General features: G+C 43.2%; 1 protein-coding gene across 9 annotated transcripts in view; it reads right to left on the reverse strand.

Annotated features, from left to right (window-relative positions):
• Positions 1-19,539, reverse strand: part of LOC126298880 (sarcolemmal membrane-associated protein) — a 323,320-nt gene that overhangs the window by 166,785 nt on the left and 136,996 nt on the right. For all 9 annotated transcript variants that reach the window (XM_049990412.1, XM_049990407.1, XM_049990408.1 and 6 more), the window contains 2 exons: positions 11,250-11,392; positions 6,770-6,905 (listed from right to left, as the gene is read on the reverse strand). In XM_049990412.1, coding sequence (XP_049846369.1) covers positions 6,770-6,905; positions 11,250-11,392 — 279 coding nt within the window. The remainder of the gene's footprint in view (positions 1-6,769; positions 6,906-11,249; positions 11,393-19,539) is intronic.

The following is a 19,539-nucleotide window of genomic DNA, read 5'->3' on the forward strand; positions in this document are numbered from 1 at the left end:
AGTAAAAACTTTGAGGTTCACCGATGACATTGTAATTCTGTCAGAGACGGCAAAGGACTTGGAAGAGCAGTTGAATGGAATGGACAGTGTCTTGAAAGGTGGATATAAGATGAACATCAACAAAAGCAAAACGAGGATAATGGAATTTAGTCAAATTAAATCGGGTGATGCTGAGGGAATTAGATTAGGAAATGAGACAGTTAAAGTAGTAAAGGAGTTTTGCTATTTAGGAAGTAAAATAACTGATGATGGTCGAAGTAGAGAGGATATAAAATGTAGACTGGCAAGGCAAGCAAAGCGTTTCTGAAGAAGAGAAATTTGTTAACATCGAATATAGATTTATGTATCAGGAAGTCGTTTCTGGAAGTATTTGTTTGGAGTGTAGCCATGTATGGAAGTGAAACATGGACGATAACTAGTCTGCGCAAGAAGAGAAAAGAAGCTTTCGAAATGTGGTGCTACAGAAGAATGCTGAAGATAAGCTGGATAGATCACGTAACTAATGAGGAGGTATTGAATAGGATTGGGGAGAAGAGAAGTTTGTGGCACAACTTGACTAGAAGAAGGGATCGGTTAGTAGGACATGTTTTGAGGCATCAAGGGATCACAAATTTAGCACTGGAGGGCAGCGTGGAGGGTAAAAATCATAGAGGGAGACCAAGAGATGAATACACTAAGCAGATTCAGAAGGATGTAGGTTGCAGTAGGTACTGGGAGATGAAGAAGCTTGCACAGGATACAGTAGCATGGAGAGCTGCATCAAACCAGTCTCAGGACTGAAGACAACAACAACAACAACAACAACAACAACAACAACATCCACTTTCATAACATTCCATCACTCAATGTTTTCACAGTGAACTGCACAGATCTCATGATGAATATCGATCGCTTTTAGGTCTTTAGCGCTATGAAATATTGTAACAGCCCATACTTCACAATCAGCGGGACTCTCAATTATCGGAGGCATCTTAAACACTCAGTACACAACGTAAACAAGGAAGAATCAGACTAATGACATCAGTGCACAGATTAAGGTACAGGCTTTCATGTAAAAATAAAATTATTGAGATAGCTTAGCATTTTTTTTCCCCTCAAAATGGTACTTACTTAAAAAACACACCTCTTGCATTATACACAGTATACACTTACGGTAATTTGGGGAGGTGGGGCATGGTTTTCTTGTTATCTCTTTACTATATAATTTAATTATGCATGTTTAAATTGATAAATACGAGAGAAATTATAAAAAAAAAAATAGGGGATTTTCGAACAGTTGTCATTAGGATGAACACTGAGTACAATTGTAAATTCTAAACAAGCACATTCAGTCAATGTTAATGTGTTAGAAACACACACACACACACACACACACACACACACACACACACACACACACACACACACACACACACACACACACACACAATCTTAAGTACTAAGAATGAAATTAATAGTTAATATTGTCACGCAGAGAAAGGTGTAAGTAGACGAATGATGAACACTAACTTCACTTAACGTAGGTTTATTCAGCTCTTACACTTACAAGAGCGCGGAGTGAACTGCCTCCGGCCAGAAAATGTACGGTACATATACAGAACATTTCGGTACAATGATTCTTGCAATTTGTGGATACTTCTAGGATGTACTCTAAGTGAATATAGGAATTGGAATTACACAATTCAGGGGAGTTTTGAACTCACGACCGTTTAAGCAAGTTTTACATCCTCCTAGTCCGGGAACAAGTCATTGGCCCTGCATACTCAGACTCCCGATGACTGATGTCCACCCTGGCGGTGATTTTCTTCGAACTTTACTTACCACTACGTTCTTTGTCACTTTTCCGCTTGTTGCCTGTCACTGGAGCTTCGAATATTCCCCTGCGTTGCAGCATTCTTATAGGCCTTCATTTGACGTGGACCGTATCTCCAATCTTTCATCCTCTTGTGTCAAGGTCGAAATCTTCAACTTCATAAGTAACATCAGCTAACTGTCTTACAACTTTATAAGGTCCAAAGTAGTGCCTGAGGAGCTTCTCAGAGAGACCAACCTTCCAAACAGGAGTGGAGATCCAGATGAGGTCACCAGGCTGGTAGAGAAAAGGGCGGTGGCTCGCGTCATACCTTCGACGATCATTTTCTTCAGCCTGCAACATGCAGAGTCGAGCTAACCGCCAAGCTTCCTCTGCTCTGGTTAACACATGGCCGATGTAGTCGTCGTCCACATCATCAGGTTGTAACAGAAACACAGTGTCCATCGTCGTAGTCACCTCACGCTCATTGACCAGGAAAAATGGTGAAAATCCTGTTGTGTCCTGTTTGGTAGTGTTGTAGGCAAATGTCACGAAAGGTAGCACCTCATCCCAGTTCCTCTGCTCAACACTGACGAACACTGATAGTACGTAGCCCAAGGTCTTATTAAAGCATTCAGTAAGCCTGTTTAGTTTGTGGATGGTAGGCAGTCGTCATATGATAGTAATGTTGCACCAACAGTTTTATCTCTGTCAAAAGATTCGATCGAACTTTCCCTCGATCCGTGATTAACGACCTTGGGGCACCGCGTTTTAATACAATGTCTTCTACGATGAATTTGGCTACCTCAAATGCTTCAGCTGTTTGCACGGCTTTTGTAATGGCATAGCGTGTAAAATAATCAGTGCAAACCATAACCTATCTATTGCCACTAGTAGATGTTGGAAACCTTCTGAGGAAGTCAATCCAAACACGCTGGAAAGGCGTTTCGGCTGGTGGAATTGGTATGACTCAGCCAGGTGGTTTCTGAGGAACAGCCTTTCTCCTCTGGTACTCTCGACAGTACGACACATAGTGATGGACACTCCTAAATAAACCTGGCCAGAAAAATCTCTTGTGGATTCTATCGTATGTCTTAATAAATCCTAAATGTCCGCCCTCAGGTGCGTCATGGAATTTCTGTAGAACATCTAACCGCATGTGTTTAGGAATCACTGGCAGCCACCTCTTTCCAAATGGATCTAAGTTTTTCTTGCAAAGTAATCCATTAACTACCTTGAATTGTCCTTTCACATCCTCTGATCTATTTAAGGAAACCATAATTTGAGATGTTTTTGGCATCCTCCTCCTGCTCAACAGAGAGATCCTAGAGTGCAGTGAGACAGTCACTATATTCATCAAAGTCTTGATGGTCCTGCACAGGGTTTCTCGAGACACATTCGGCATCCTGCTGTTTTCTTCCACTTTTGTACACTATGGTAATGTCATACTCTTGAAGACGTAGTGTCCACCTGGCGAGTCATCCTGTTGGATCCTTAAAACCTGTCAACCGACAAAGTGAATAATGGTCCGCAACAACTGTGAATGGCCTTCCATAGAGATACTGTAGAAATTTGCACATGGCCCAGATCACAGCAAGACATTCTCTTTCTGTGGTTGAGTAGTTTCTCTCAGCTTTTGTAAGTAAGCATAGGCTATAACCTTCTCTTTTCCATCCGAAATCTGCATAAGAACAGCACCGATCCCATACCCACTGGCATCTGTGTGTAGTTCTGTAGGTGCTCTCTCATCATACAGATCAAGTACAGGGCCAGTAGTCAGAGCTTTTCACAGCACATCGAAAGAATCTTGTTGGGCACCACCCCAGATAAAGTTAGCATCGGCTTTTAACAACTCTTGGAGTGGCCTAGCTTTGATACAAAAGTCTTTCATGAAACGACGGTAATAAGAACACAATCCGATGAAGCTTCTCACACCTATAATACTTTTATGAATAGGGAATTCTGTTATAAATCTCATATTTTTTTGGGTCTGGCCGAACACCTTCATTTGACACAAGGTGCTTTGATTTTTTTTGCTCCAAAGTGACACTTTCTTGGATTAAGTTTCAGTCCAGCTTGTTGGAGACACTTAAAAACAGCCCTTAGTCTTTTTGTGTGTTCATCAAATGTCTCTGAGAATACTATAATGTCATCTAAATAACAAAGACACATCATCCACTTCAGGTGCCTCAGAAAATTATCTATCATTTGTTCAAAAGTTGCTGGTGCATTACACAAACCAAACACCATTGCCTCAAACTCTTACAGGCCCTCAGGGGTGGTGAATGCCGTTTCTTAAGATCAGCCTCATCTACTTTGATATGCCAATATACTGAGTACATGTCTATGGTCTAGAAAAACTGAGCCCCCTTCAGACTATCTAGTGTATCATCAATTCATGGAAGAGGGTAAATTTCCTTTTTAGTTATCTTATTAAGCTTCCAGTAATCAACACGAAAGCACAAACTGCCATCCTCCTTCCTGACGAGAACTGCTGGTGATGACTATGCGCTCTGTGAAGGCTGAATGACGTCATTCTTCATTTTCTCTACTTCGTCGGAAATTATACAGAAAGTCCCCAGTGCTAATCCAGTGCTTCACTGTCGATATGTCTAAGTTGCTGTTCACCTGTGGATTGAAGAATTCAAAGAACTGATGAAGAATGGCAAGAAGCTGCTTCTGTTGTTCCTTAGTGAGATCTGGTGATAGTCGAGCTAGGAAACCTTGTGTCATAGTGCTAGTGCTAATTTTGCCCACAGACTCGGCATGGGAGGTTTCTATGACACTCAACTGTTCTGCAATTTATGGCTCAGAGTTTGCTACGCACATACATCTTGGAAGGATCTGCGGTTCTTGGCGACAGTTAACAATCCACAATTCACCAAATCCATTCTTAAATGAGATGACAGAGGCTGGTCGTCTCATCACGTCTAGCATAATCTCGAGCAACCACAACCTATAATTGCCTGCAAAACTTTCAGAAAAGTCCCATCCGAGAATGACGTCATGACTACACTCTTATAAGATGACGAATTCTAAGGGCTGTGTATGGCCACTGATACCCACATGAGTGACATCTTCCTGTAGGTTTTACATATTTCCCATTAGCCATCTTCAGCAGAGATGTTTTGTTGTCGACGAATACAGTTTTCTGCAATTGGCGACGGTACTTCTCCGAAATGACTGATATGATGCTCCAGAGCCCACAAGAGCTTGGGCTGGTCGGTCATCCATGAGGATATCAATGTAGTTTCCTATCATTTTTGTAGTGATTGAGGGCAGAGGATTTTTCTCTTCAGCGACCTGACCTCCACGGAGGATCGCACCCTTTAGTTTTCCAGGTTGCAGCAGATAAGTGATCGGCTGGAGCTTCTAAACGGCGATGGAGACCTTGATCGGCATGTTGGTGAGCGTCCTCTCCAATGAGTAGCTTGCAGCGATTGTGACCTATGTCGTCCTGCATCTTCTTGTTCATCTTCGTCGTTCCAGAGCTGGCGTCAGCTAAGATCGGTCTGCTGTCTTCTGGCACGGGCGTCATTAAATATCTGCCGCCTTTCTCGACAATAGCGCACCGCATGTCCCGGTAGTCTGCAGCAGAAACATACTGGTTGGTTATCCTGGGTCCTCCAGACATCAGTCTTCCTTGGTGCCCAAACAGATTCCTCATGTGGCATTGTAGGAACTTAACTTCGCCTGGGTCTCAACTTTTTCACAGTTTTAAAGGGAAATGAAGGACGAGAGATTGGATTCAATGTCTGTTCCACTTCCTCCCTTATGACACCTTGAAGCGTCTAGGTTTTCTGTTCGCCATGCAATCGAAGTTCCTTGTATACTTCGTCTCTCACTATCTGACAAAGAACACTTGTGAAATCAGTTTCTTTCTCCATCACAGACATCGATACAACGTTTGGAAGCTGTTCGAACTTCTTGTGTGTAATTCTCTTTTGATGCATTGTCTTGATATACTGGCACCATTTTATGAAGTCGTCTGCTGTCAAAACCTCTTTCAATAGTAGAGCTTGATAATTGCCCTCAGCAACACCCTTCATGAGATGTGCAACCTTATCTTCCTCCTTCATTCGAAAATACACTATTTTACACAGCTCCAAGACGTCCTGAACGTAGGATGCTGTAATTTCTTCTTGATGCTATGCCCTGCACTTTAATTTATATCCAGCCTTGAACTTCTGCTGTTGTGTGTCACAGAAATACTTGCGCAGTTCCACTTGGAATGCTTCACAGCTTGTGAACTTCTCCTCGTTGTTCTCATACCATTGCTTTGCAGTGCCTTCCAAGTAGAAAAATGTTAGCCAAACAAATGGTGTCATCTCATTTGTTAAATTTGGCTATATGCTCATATACCTTCAGCCACTTATTTGGATCTTTGCCATAGTCACCAGAGAACCCGGAAGGATGTCATGTGGTGGCACACAGTTGCTGTCATCGTAATGTCCTCCTCTTCTTCTGTATCCGATAGATTGTGATCTGTTGAATATGGTTCAAACTCAGGTTTCTCGCCACAAACAGCGGCTCTGTCATGGCCTGATGGGAGTCACTGTGTTGTCGATAACGTGCGGTATCACAAGTTCCAATACCCAACGTCTCCACCAGCATAATGTAACGTAGAGGAAGATGTAAGCACACGAATGATGAAGACTAACTTCACTTCACTTAATGAAGGTTTATTCAGCACTTGCACATACAAGAGCGCGGAGCGAACTGCTGCTGGCCATAACACCGAATATAGAAATTGAAATTTTACAATTCAGGGGAGTTTTGAACTCACGACCGTCCAAGCAACAGTCTAGAATCATAACCACTACACTATGGCGACTGTGCTACTCCGCTTCTACTGCGACAATATCATTACAATACAGCAATTAATAACAATATTCATTATTCACAAACAGTCTCTCATATGTACTTTGTAGACTGCGTTAAATTACAGCATAATGTGATGCGCACCTGTACACATACCTGCAACTTGGATGCCAAGTCTTCGACCTTCTGAAGTTGAGTAGTGTATTTGTGAGCTAGCTCCTGAAGTTCCTGTTGGCTCCTTTCTCGCATATCCTTCAAATGGTCAACTTCATCTTCAGTGTTACTCAGAGTTCTATGTAATCATGGTAAGAAAACATTTTATATACACATTAAATAAAACAAATACAGGCATCTCTAGTTGACCTGCAGTTGCACAAAGATGTGTATAAAGTTTCTGGGCTTAAGATAATGTGTGAAAAAATAAACAAACATAAGGCACAACAGGCAGATCAGGTGCTATATGTACATTACTTTACATCAGAATTAAACACCACCTTGATGAAGTGAAAAAGTAAATCTCTAGAAATATCTGGAAAAAAAGGAAGTTAGAAAATTAAACAACCTGTGATGAACTGGACGAAATGGCAGAAACCAGTGGCATGATCTGCACAAAGCTAGAGAAACAGACAGAGAGTGTGTGTGTGTGTGTGTGTGTGTGTGTGTGTGTGTGTGTGTGTGTAGGGGGAAGATGAGCAGGAGAGATGAGCCCATGTATGCCCACTGCCTGATGAAAAGTATTGTTTAAACTGAAGTGTTTACTTGACTTAAACTTGTATGAACGCTTCACTCTAAGTTAGATTGAGGACCTATGATACGACAGAAACTTCCTGGCAGATTAAAACCACGTGCAGGACTGAGACTCAAACTCAGGACCTTTGCCTTTTGTGGGCAAGAGCTCTACTAACTGAGCTACCCAAGCACGGCTCACCATCTGGTCTCACATTTCACCAACTGTCCCTTGGAAAAATTTTCATTCACAGAAAAGAACTTATTTAACATCAGATATGACTAAAATTTGCTCTTCATATATCATGGAAGATAAATTACAGAATTTTTCAGTTTATGCTAACCCAACACATCCCATGTCTATGACCATTACGTGGTCTCCATCATATACACTTTTCAGCAATCTTATTATACGGGGTGGCCCATTTAATGATTTCAGTTCAAGTATCTCTAGAACACCTACAGATATTTAAACACGACTTTCTACTATGAGACAATCTAAATTGTAAGCAACTATTGTTTTCAACACAAAATTATGCTTTAAGTGGGCACCCTGTATTATTTATTACACAATTAATAATATGAAACATTACAACAAGAATGGCATTGATTGCAACACAATACATCAATTACATCCCGAAAAATTGCAAAGTGAAGTTGGTGCTTGAGATAAATGAAACTTGTCACTATTTCACATCACGATATGCTAGCATGAACCCCACATTGCTCATAATCATAACGTGATTGACATACTATAATGCAACAAGCACTATACTTATTGCTATTTACACTTTTATTAAGAAGATTGGAAACAATATACATGTACAGTCACACTCGGTGAAAAATAAGGAAAGGGTTTACTCATTCATGCTTTATTGATCTTTACTGCACTACTAGAATAGTCGTAACAGTAACAAAAAACTGAATATCACTGGTCAGAGTAAACTTAGTTGATAGTTGACCAAGGATGTAACAGAGGAGTAAATGGTTGCTGTATATAGTTGTGTGACTGAGCATCCGTATTGTTTCCAGCTCACCTAATAACAGTGTAAATAGCAATAAGGAAAGTGATTGTTGCATTCACAATTTTATCTAGCGATACACCATTCCTTGGGTCGCACCGGCTGGGAGGGCTTCACCGATTCATTCTCCGGGACAGAGGAGGATCGTGAAGCCCTACGACCAGAGGATTGCGGGCACTTACGCCACTGTCGGTCGTCAGCCTTCTCGCTGGCGGAAACCTGGGAAGGGAGGGACCCAAGGGACCCCTTGCGAGCGTGAGAACCCGAAGAAGTTCGACACTTCTCCGGCTTGGAAGTGGGGACGGATGTCCCCGATGGGTGGGACGGTGTTGCTCCTGAGGTAGGTGGGTGCAGGAGCAACCCGGTGGGTAGAGCCCCCCACTGGTGAGGGGGCAGGAGGAGTTGTACTACTCGTCGATCCGGCCACAATTGGAGAGAAGATGTCGTTCTCACAGGATGGAGTCTGTCGTATTTCCTTTTGGCCTGAGTATAGGTTAGGTGGTCTTGTATTCCATGATTTTACGCTCTTTCTGGAAAATTCAGCAGTCTGGCGAGCAAGGTGAATGGTGCTCCCCGCAGTTGACACAGATGGGAGGCAGGGCACATGGAGTATTGGGATGTGATGGGGGTCCACAATCTCGACATGTGAGGCTGGAAGTGCAGCGAGAAGACATATGGCCGAACTTCTAGCACTTAAAGTACCGCATCGGGGGAGGGATATAGGGCTTAATGTCACATCGGTAGACCATCACCTTGACCTTTTCCGGTAATGTATCCCCTTCTAAGGCCAAGATGAAGGCACCGGTAGCAATCTGATTTTCCTTCGGACCCCGATGAATGCGCCGGACGAAATGTACACATCGGCGCTCTAAATTGGCGCGCAGCTCTTCATCAGACTGCAAAAGAAGATCCCTATGGTAAATAACTCCCTGGACCATGTTTAAACTCTTATGGGGTGTCACAAGCGAGTAACCGTCGTGACTGGGCAGAGGATGCCGTTTGTATCAGGACTGACCCAGAGTGCATTTTTGACAAACCCTCCACCTCCCCAAACTTGTCATCTAAATGCTCGACGAAGAACTGAGGCTTTGTGGAGAGAAAAGACTCCCCATCAGCCCTCGTACAAACTATGAAGTGGGGCGAATAACTGCTACTGCCATCCTGAGACTTACGTTCCTCCCACAGTGTGGCCAGGGAGGGGAACGTTTTCGGATCGTACTTTTGAGCGTTAAACTGAGCCCGAGAACGCTTAGAGACTGCTGGAGGCTGGCGACCAGCGAGAGACAATGTACCACGCTTCATTGCGGGTCATCCGCCCTGCTGCCACCTACTCTGACCAAGGGCCCTCCCCACAGGCGCAACCCAGCCACGGCAAGAGCCACCTGGCAGGATGGCCGTTGCCGGGAGTCCCGATACCCCAGGAGGATAGGCATCTACTCCTTGGCATACGTGGGGAGTTAATGGCGCAGGCATCAGTAGAGCGATCCCTGTGTTGTCAGGGGGCTACAACCAATAGGGTACATGGCGGCCCCACCACAACGGACTGGCTACCGTGCTGGATGTTAGGTAACATGTGGTCCGTGGTCGCCGTCGGTGCAGAAAGAGGCACTGCACTGTGCAAGGTGTAATCTGCACGCAGAAACAGAGTAATGCCCAAGAGATGGAGAGCGGACAGGACTGCAATTCAACGGTGTATAAGCTGGCGAAAGGTCTGATCGCAAGATGGACACAATGCACCAAGTAAGGCGCCCTTCCCCAATCAGCTCGCTCTTCGGAAAATTTTGAGAGATGGAGGTCAAACCCAACAGGGGACCATCATATAAGGCCGAAAAGTTTGAGACTCCTTTTAGTCGCTTCTTGCGACAGGCAGGAATACCGCGGGGCTATTCTAACCCCCGAACCCGCAGGGGGGGAATGGAGTGGTTCAGAATGTTATGACTTAGAAGAGATCCCCCCTAGTACTGGTCATAAGTATGACATTGAGTATACGGTGGACAAAACAACAATATCAGAACATTTGACCAAATCTGACAATGTGCAACCCATGGGACTTCACATCCGAAGTCAAGCAGCATCGATTTGACATGTGTCAATACGCCAAGGATGTACTACAAGTACCTAAATTTGTGGACTCCCACATCTCTTGAATGAACAGCTGTTGGCAATAATGTGTTGATGAAAAGATTTCCTGTCTGCTTATCTGCAGCACCGTGCTGGTATTCTGTACCTTTAGCAAGGCACTGCACTACCACATTATTCCAAAATTTTCAGAACAGTTTGAGGAACAACGGGTAGACATAATGGTGCTTGTGTGGCCCACCAGGTCATACACATTCTCCAGTGTGCTAATCCAAATGAACACTGCTGAAATGTGATACCTCTTTCATTTCCTGCTTTCTCACATTACCTCTCTTAAAATGGCATCCTGATGAGGCTTTTCACATGTAGTAACCTCAGCTCCTAATTAGTCTTCAATTTCACAATCCCAGAACCCATATATTGCAGTTATTAGAGCATGTATGCCTGACAACTGGCAAAAAAATTGACTAGAGGCTACCAAAACAATAGCATTGAAAATTGTAGAAGATAATTTCATAGGAAAGTCCCCATGTGATGCAACACAAATATGTTCTTTAACAATTGCAGTGTTTTCTTTATGTAACTTTTATATGTGGTCAGTTGGCATCTGATGCAAATGACGACAGCGTACATGTATATTCAGTAGATGGTTATGTCAAAGTGTAGCAGTACTGTTAATCTTGTTTACGTGCTGACACACTATGGAACACTGGAACTATATGGTGAGCTGTTATCTTCCCTTCTTCCAATATTTAAATAGTTATAAACTAATAAAAAGCAACAAAAATGGAGGAGGATATACCACTCACCTTTCCAGATCAGCTAATTTAGTAATTGCATCCAATTTCTCCTGAAGAATCCTTCGTAACGATTCTTTGGCTGTACCAAGGTACTGACTTTTATCTTCTTGCAGTTTTCGTAGCTCTTCTCGAAGTTTATCTTCTCCAAAATTCTGAAAATTTACAGAAAAAGAAATTTTATAGTTTTTGGCAAGGAAATGTAGCACTGCTATAAGAAAAAATAATTATTTCTTATTTATTATGAATTATCTGCCAATGTCAGAGAATAACTTTAAAAAATGTAATTATTAGTAGTATGTGCCCTTTTGTAATTATTCGAAACCATGTCTAGTAGATGGTCATACATTTCTCTTAAATTTATTCCAGTAATTTTTTAAGAAATTAAAATGACAGTAATGGCTCCAGTTTAGACTTCATCTGCAACTTTAGTGCTAGTGGTCACTGTAAGTCAAAGACCTTTTGATCTCTCAACTGTATGAAAATTGCAAAGACTGCAAAAGAAGGCAATGATAGCTGCTGTCTTTGAAAGATTAGACAAGTCTCTTCCTGGAGCCATTTTAGGAAGATATTTACATACATACAAATAAATGACCAAAGTAAAAAGCCCACCCCATAACAACAATGTTGTATACTTTTTGTGTTTATGTAGCCAGTGAGACATTTAAACTACAGTGTCAATTATTGTCACTACCTTCATACATTAAGCTGTGGAGGGATTGAAAGCAATGGAAGCAAGCTGTTTGAGAGGGGGGAAAGAGGGTGGGGACGGAGGGGAAGTTAGGGTGGGGGCGGAGGGGAAGGGAGGGTGGGGGCGGAGGGGAAGGGAGGGTGGGGACGGAGGGGAAGGGAGGGTGGGGACGGAGGGGAAGGGAGGGTGGGGACGGAGGGGAAGGGAGGGTGGGGACGGAGGGGAAGGGAGGGTGGGGTCGGAGGGGAAGGGAGGGTGGGGTCGGAGGGGAAGGGAGGGTGGGGTCGGAGGGGAAGGGAGGGTGGGGACGGAGGGGAAGGGAGGGTGGGGACGGAGGGGAAGGGAGGGTGGGGACGGAGGGGAAGGGAGGGTGGGGACGGAGGGGAAGGGAGGGTGGGGACGGAGGGGAAGGGAGGGTGGGGACGGCGGGGAAGGGAGGGTGGGGACGGAGGGGAAGGGAGGGTGGGGACGGAGGGGAAGGGAGGGTGGGGACGGAGGGGAAGGGAGGGTGGGGACGGAGGGGAAGGGAGGGTGGGGACGGAGGGGAAGGGAGGGTGGGGACGGAGGGGAAGGGAGGGTGGGGACGGAGGGGAAGGGAGGGTGGGGACGGAGGGGAAGGGAGGGTGGGGACGGAGGGGAAGGGAGGGTGGGGACGGAGGGGAAGGGAGGGTGGGGACGGAGGGGAAGGGAGGGAGGGGAACGAGGGGTACGAGGGAGGGAGGGGAATGAGGGGTACGAGGGAGGGGAGGGGAAGGGAGAGAGGGGAGGGAAGGGAATGAGGGGAACGAAGGGAGGGAGGGAGGTGAGGGAGAAGTGAAACCAAACTACTTCCATCTGTGTATTCTGGAGTACTCTGAAACTAAACAGCTTGATGACTGTAAGAAGCTTGCAGCACTGTATTGATATCCTTGCCTGATACTTATGTTTCACTGAGTGTGGGGGGGGGGGAGATTTAAAAGTATTACGTGGCAGTACTGTGCAAACCACTTAAGTGCACGGCAGAGGATACATCCCACTGCACTAGTTATTAGGGTGTTTTCCTGTTCCGTTTTTATTTTTCCACTGCACCAGTTAGAAACATTTTTCCCCCTGTTCCACTCCTTTTTCTTATTCTGAAATGTCATGATGTAGAGAAGCAACTGGAGGAGTTGAAAACAAATAAGTCACTTAAAGAATGATTGTTTTAATGCTTCCATGCATCTTTTAAGTAATCTGATCTTGTCCTCAGGGTACCTGTGGAGTGATATGCAGGTGTCTGTACTATATTTCTTGAGTCATAATTTAAAACTGGTTCCTGAAACTTTGTAAGTACACTTTCCTCAAATAGTTTACTTTTATCTTCAAGAATCTGCCGAGTTTCTTCAGCATCTCTGTTACACACTCCCATGGGTCAAACAATCCTATGATCATTCACGATGCCCTTCTCTGGTTGTCCTATTTGGTAAGGTCCCAATGCACTTGAGAAATATTCTAGGATGGGTCGGATGAGTATGTATATAGAGTCTGAGTTGGTACTGAGCCCCTCTTCAAAATATTCTGCCCACCTACACAATACTTTTTCTTCATCTAATCATCTTAACATTTCTATTTTTACATATCTAAAAACAAAGATGATGTGACTTACCAAACAAAAGCGCTGGCAGGTCGATAGACACACAAACATACACACAAAATTCAAGCTATCGCAACCAGTGGTTGCTTCTTCAGGAAAGAGGGAAGGTGAGGGAAAGACGAAAGGATGTGGGTTTCAAGGGAGAGGGTAAGGAGTCATTCCAATCCTGGGAGCGGAAAGACTTACCTTAGGGGGGAAAAAAGGACAGGTATACACTCCCGTACACACACACACACACACACACACACACACACACACACACACACACACACACACACAAGCAGACATTTGTAAACTTCAAAAAACTATCCAATCTCCTGGTTTCCCACCTCCGGAAAGGCAACTCACTCACCCTTCACAACATTTCCAGCAAACCTGAACCTCCTCTCAGTGCACACAAACCCAGTCTCTCCCATCTACTCGATCTCCCACTTCCAGCTCCAAAACCTCAAAATTCCAATCAACACAATCTGGAACCACAACACCCTAATTCAGTAGTTAACCTTTCCTCCAAACCTCTCTCCCGATCCGAAACCTCTGTCCTATCCAAAGGCCTCACCTTCAGCCCCACTCCCATATTCAACCAAACAGTCCTCATCAAAGATTTACTGTCCTACACTCGTACTCTCTGCTGGAAATATCACTTTGCCACGAAGAAAAATGATCCTAATCCTACTCCAAATGATCCAACTCCCCAAGACACTATCCAAATTGAACCCTGCCTGGAACAGTTCCGTCCTCCGTCACAGCAGGACCCACCTCCTCTTCCTCAAAATCATCCTCTCCAAACCTTCCAGGAATTTCTGACTTCCAGCCTTGCCTTTCAGTCCTTCTTAAAAAACCTTAATCCTACTTCCAACATCACCACTGCTGAAGCCCAAGCTATCTGTGATCTGAAGGCTGACCGATCCATTGTCATTCTTCTGGCAGACAAGGGTTCCACGACCGTGGTACTTGAGCGTCGGGAGTATGTGGCTGAGGGACTGCGTCAGCTTTCAGACACCACCACATACAAAGTTTGCCAAGGTAATCCCATTCCTGATGTCCAGGCGGAGCTTCAAGGAATCCTCAGAACCTTAGGCCCCTACAAAACCTTTCACCTGACTCCATCAAACTCCTGACCCCACCGACATCCCGCACCCCTACCTTCTTCCTAAAATTCACAAACCCAATCATCCTGGCCACCCCATTGTAGCTGGTTACCAAGCCCCCACAGAACATATCTCTGCCTACGTAGATCAACACCTTCAACCCATTGCATGCAGTTTCCCATCCTTCATCAAAGACACCAACCACTTTCTCGAACACCTGGAATCCTTACCCAATCTGTTACCCTGGAAACCATCTTTGTAACCATTGATGCCACTTCCTTATACACAAATATTCTGCACGTCCAGGGCCTCGCTGTGATGGAGCACTTCCTTTCACGTCGATCACCTGCCACCCTACATAAAACCTCTTTCCTCATTACCTTAGCCAGCTTCATCCTGACCCACAACTTCTTCACTTTTGAAGGCCAGACATACCAACAATTAAAGGGAACAGCCATGGGTACCAGGATGGCACCGTCGTACGCCAACCTATTCATGGGTCACTTAGAGGAAGCCTTCTTGGTTACCCAGGCCTGCCAACCCAAATTTTGGTACAGATTTATTGATGACATCTTCATGATCTGGACTCTCAGTGAAGAACAACTCCAGAATTTCCTCTAAACATGCCTTGGTGCACGGCCAACACATCTTGGCACAGTGTTACACTGTCCGGGTTATCTGGACACTTCCCACTAACACCAACCTGTCAGAACTCCGGAGATGGGAACTTGGCCTTCCGTATATCCTTTCTTCTTGTTATCCGCCAGGCCTCAACCTCCGCTAATTTCAAGTTTCCGTCGCTCATACCTCACCCGTTTTTCAACAACATCTTTGCCTCTGTTCTTCTGCCTCGACTGAACCTCTCTGCCCAAACTCGTTGTGTTTACAAATGTCTGCTGTGTGTGTGTGTGTGTGTGTGTGTGTGTGAGAGAGAGAGAGAGAGAGAGAGAGAGAGAGAGAGAGAGAGAGAGAGAGAGAGAGAGAGAGAGAGAGAGAGAGAGTATACCTCTCCTTTTTTTCCCCCCTAAGGTAAGTCTTTCCGCTCCCAGGATTGGATTGACTCCTTACCCTCTCCCTTAAAACCCACATCTTTTCGTCTTTCCCTCTTTCCTGAAGAAGCAACCGCTGGTTGTGATAGCTTGAATTTTGTGTGTATGTTTGTGTGTCTATTGACCTGCCAGAGCTTTTGTTTGGTAAGTCACATCATCTTTGTTTTTGATATATTTTTCCCACGTGAAATGTTTCTATTTTTACATGTATTTTCAGAAAATGGAAATGCCAGGTAGGAATATCTAAAATTTTTCTACAGTTTTTGGGATCACTCACTTTTTCTGTAGTTCAATTTGCTTTTTTCCCATTCTAGTTTTATGGATTACAGCTAATTTCTCTCTCACTACGGCTTGTACAACACAGTGGTCTGAATCACTGTTTGGACCCTTGCATCTCCGTACGTTAATGACTATCAAAACACATTGTGGTTTTACTAACACAAGGCCTATTTCATTAACTTACTCCACTTAATCTTTATTTCCATATGTATTCTTCTGTGTGGAAAACAGGTACCTTTGATGAGCAAATTATTTCTAACACAGAACTAACATAAGATAGCTCCATTCTCATTTTTGTCTTCATGTAAAGTGTACCTCCCTGATACTCTTCCTCACTTTCATTTCACCCAACTTGTACATTAAAGTGTCCTAAAACTAGCAATAAGTTATAGTTTTGTACTTAACTGCATGTTATTTCAAGGTCTTCATAAAACTTCCTTTATTCCTTCTGCTTCCTCTTTTGGTGTGTATGCTGTTGTTATTGTTGCACTCCTGAATTTCTCTTTCATTCTCAGTCTGCTGAGATTTTCAATTATAGGTGCCAATTCCAAAAGACTTCTCCTAGTATCTCTTGTGTTGTTATAAATCGTGTTCCAGATTGAGCTGGCCTTCTTTCTGGCCCACAGTAAAGAATACTGAATCTTATCCACCTGCTACATGTCCTTGCTTTTTTCCATCTCACTTTGTGTAGTGCGACAATATTGTATTTTAACTTCATGACATCTTCAACTATTTCTCTCATTTTTTCCCCAAGTTCCAACATTATTTGCATATCCCAAGTTACTACTGCTAAATCTTTTATAATTTACCTTTGCCAAAACCATGTTTCGTATGTCCCATCCATTATCTGAGGCTCTTGTGGGGGTTCCGTAATATGATTTTTTACAGGGTACCCAACCCCCATACTGGAGAATTTTCATTTCTTTAGGTTTTCTCCCCTTCTAAGTTTGGTTTCTCTAGGCCTTTTCAGTCCTCCTTGCTCTATGATATGTGATACTGTCTGGCTCTTCTACTAACACCGCCAACAAGTTTGAAAATACTAACCATTTCATCTTTGTAAACCTTTTTATAAATGTTGGTTTTCTTGTACAATAACCACCACATTCTTGAAAATTTGTAATTCACGCACAATCACAACAAGTGTCACAAAGAAATTTTTCAAAGTTCTTCACACCTCATAAAACCAACATCTGATATAACATCATATGGAGATAATATTTCATAGTAAACTAAAAGGTTTATTTACCATGGACCTCTGTGCTCTGAAAAAGACTGCTTTATAACCCTTTATTGGGAAAGTGTCACTATTCCACTGAAGCATGCACGAAATGAAAATTGCTCATTTATATGTACATAAAATTATGTGACAGTAACATGTGTAAAATAATGCAACACATCACATTATTATTTTTTCAAGTAATTTGTTTCATTTTAATTTTGGTGTATATTCTGTACATGAAATAGATACATGAAAATTGTGAATTATGAAAAATAAATAACTTTTCAGATTAAACTATGGGCACAAACTTATGATCCGAGTTGCAAAAGCTATGATCTTTTGAAAAATCCAGTATTCCTCAATCTTCTGTGGTAAAGATATTGACTGCAAGTTAATAAAGTTATCTCAACACTTACTGTGCGGCTGCCGTAATATTACGTTGCGGGCGGAAACGAAGAAAATGCGGCCGCCGTAATATTACGTCCCGCCACATTCCACATTGTTTTAGTATTTCAAACGCATTGTTAGCGTTCCCGCTACAACCTGTAGGTCCTGTAATGCTTGTAGTTCATCACATTAGCGCTAGATCGCAGCACCTAGTGAGGTACTGCTATATATCTGTGTATATTTCCGAACAAATTCACGTGTGTTTTCACGCGTATGTTACGTGTTCTGTGGTGTCCTGTTGTTTGTTTACCGTTGATTTTGACGTTAGTATTTTGGTTTTAGCTTGTTTATCTTCTTTTTACTCACAATGGCGAGTGATGAGGATGCAAAACTTTGAAAAATGATTGAAGAAGTTCTTGCTGAACCTACTGATGATGATTTTTCGGATTTCGATAGTGACAGGGATTACGAAATGCCGGAAAATAACGATAGTCCAGGTAAGTCTAACATCTTACTAAATCAATGCAGAACAAGACAGTTCATGTTGCGATTTGTTCTGTTACATTCCGTATTATTTCAGACACAGATTTGTCGTCAGATGAAGGTGAGTCACCACCTGTGTTCCCCCTCATCATCGAAAGAGGCCAAGATTGAGTGACATTTCACAGGATGACTGGACTATAGTGGATCAAACACCAAACATTTTGTTATTTACAGGGTCTCATGATGTGCTAAATAATGTAGGACTCAGTCAGTCTAGTGAATATTTAGATTTTTTTTTCTCATTTTATAAATGACAGGGTTATTTCAATTATGAAGGAACAAACAAACCTATATGCTAGACAGAAGCTGTCCACACTGAGAGCACAAAACAAATGAGGACCCAATTCTAGATTCAAGCAGTGGAGGACGCTAACAATTGCTGAAACAAAGACGTTTCTGGCTATTATCCTCCACATGTCAATCAGTGAGTAGCCAAGTATGGCCAGTCACTGGTGTAGTGATCCAGTGGTTAGCTGCAATTTTTGCCCCAATATTATGCCAAGGGACAGATTTCTGAATATTTTGTCTATGTTCCACATAAACGATAATTCAAAGCCAAAAAAGAAAGGTTAAGTAGACTTTGATGCCCTTCATAAGGTCAGGCCTCTTCTGGATGATTTGGTAAGGGATTTCAAAGAAAGTTATCAGCCAGGTGAAGCACTAACCATTGATGAAGGTATGTGTCCTTTCAGAGGGCGTGTAGGTTTCAAAGTTTATATGGCTAATAAGCCAAACAAATATGTCATGAAGCTATACATTCTTGCAGAATCCAAAACTGGGTACATATACAACTTTGAAGTTTACCACGGAAGGGATGATAAACTGGACAACAGTGCTTCTGCAGTGGTAAAGCGATTGCTCGGCTCACTCCAAGGTAAGGGCCACACTGTATATGTTGACAGATTTTACACCAGTGTTCAGCTAGCCGAAGAACTGGCTAGAGCCAATACTGGTCTTGTAGGGACAGTAATGCCAAACAGAAAAGGATTGCCCAAGGCTCTCAAAGAGGGTAAACTCAAAAAGGGTGAACAAATATTTCGCCGCAAGAACGATGTGCTAGTATTTCGATGGAAAGACAAGAGGGATGTGTGGATGATAAGTACCAGGCACACATCCTCAATGTTGCCTGTTGCTACAGGAGAAGGCAATGACAAGTTGAAACCAGTGGCAGTGCTGGATTACAACAAACATAAAGCTGGTGTAGACCTTTTTGATCAATGTCTTTCATATGGAGCACTTAATCACAAAACAGTGAAGTGGTGGAGAAAGCTTGCCTTCCACTGTATAATTATGGCGGTTTCCAATGGTTGTATTTTGCACAATTGCATCCATGAGAAGAAACTGAGCACTCTTAAGTTTATAGAGGAGGTCTGCACTGCGTTCGTGTTACAGAGAGGAGAGAGAATTGAGGATTCACATGGATCTGCAACG

The sequence above is a fragment of the Schistocerca gregaria genome, chromosome X, assembly GCF_023897955.1.
Source record: "Schistocerca gregaria isolate iqSchGreg1 chromosome X, iqSchGreg1.2, whole genome shotgun sequence".
In the NCBI taxonomy this organism is placed as follows: domain Eukaryota; kingdom Metazoa; phylum Arthropoda; class Insecta; order Orthoptera; family Acrididae; genus Schistocerca; species Schistocerca gregaria.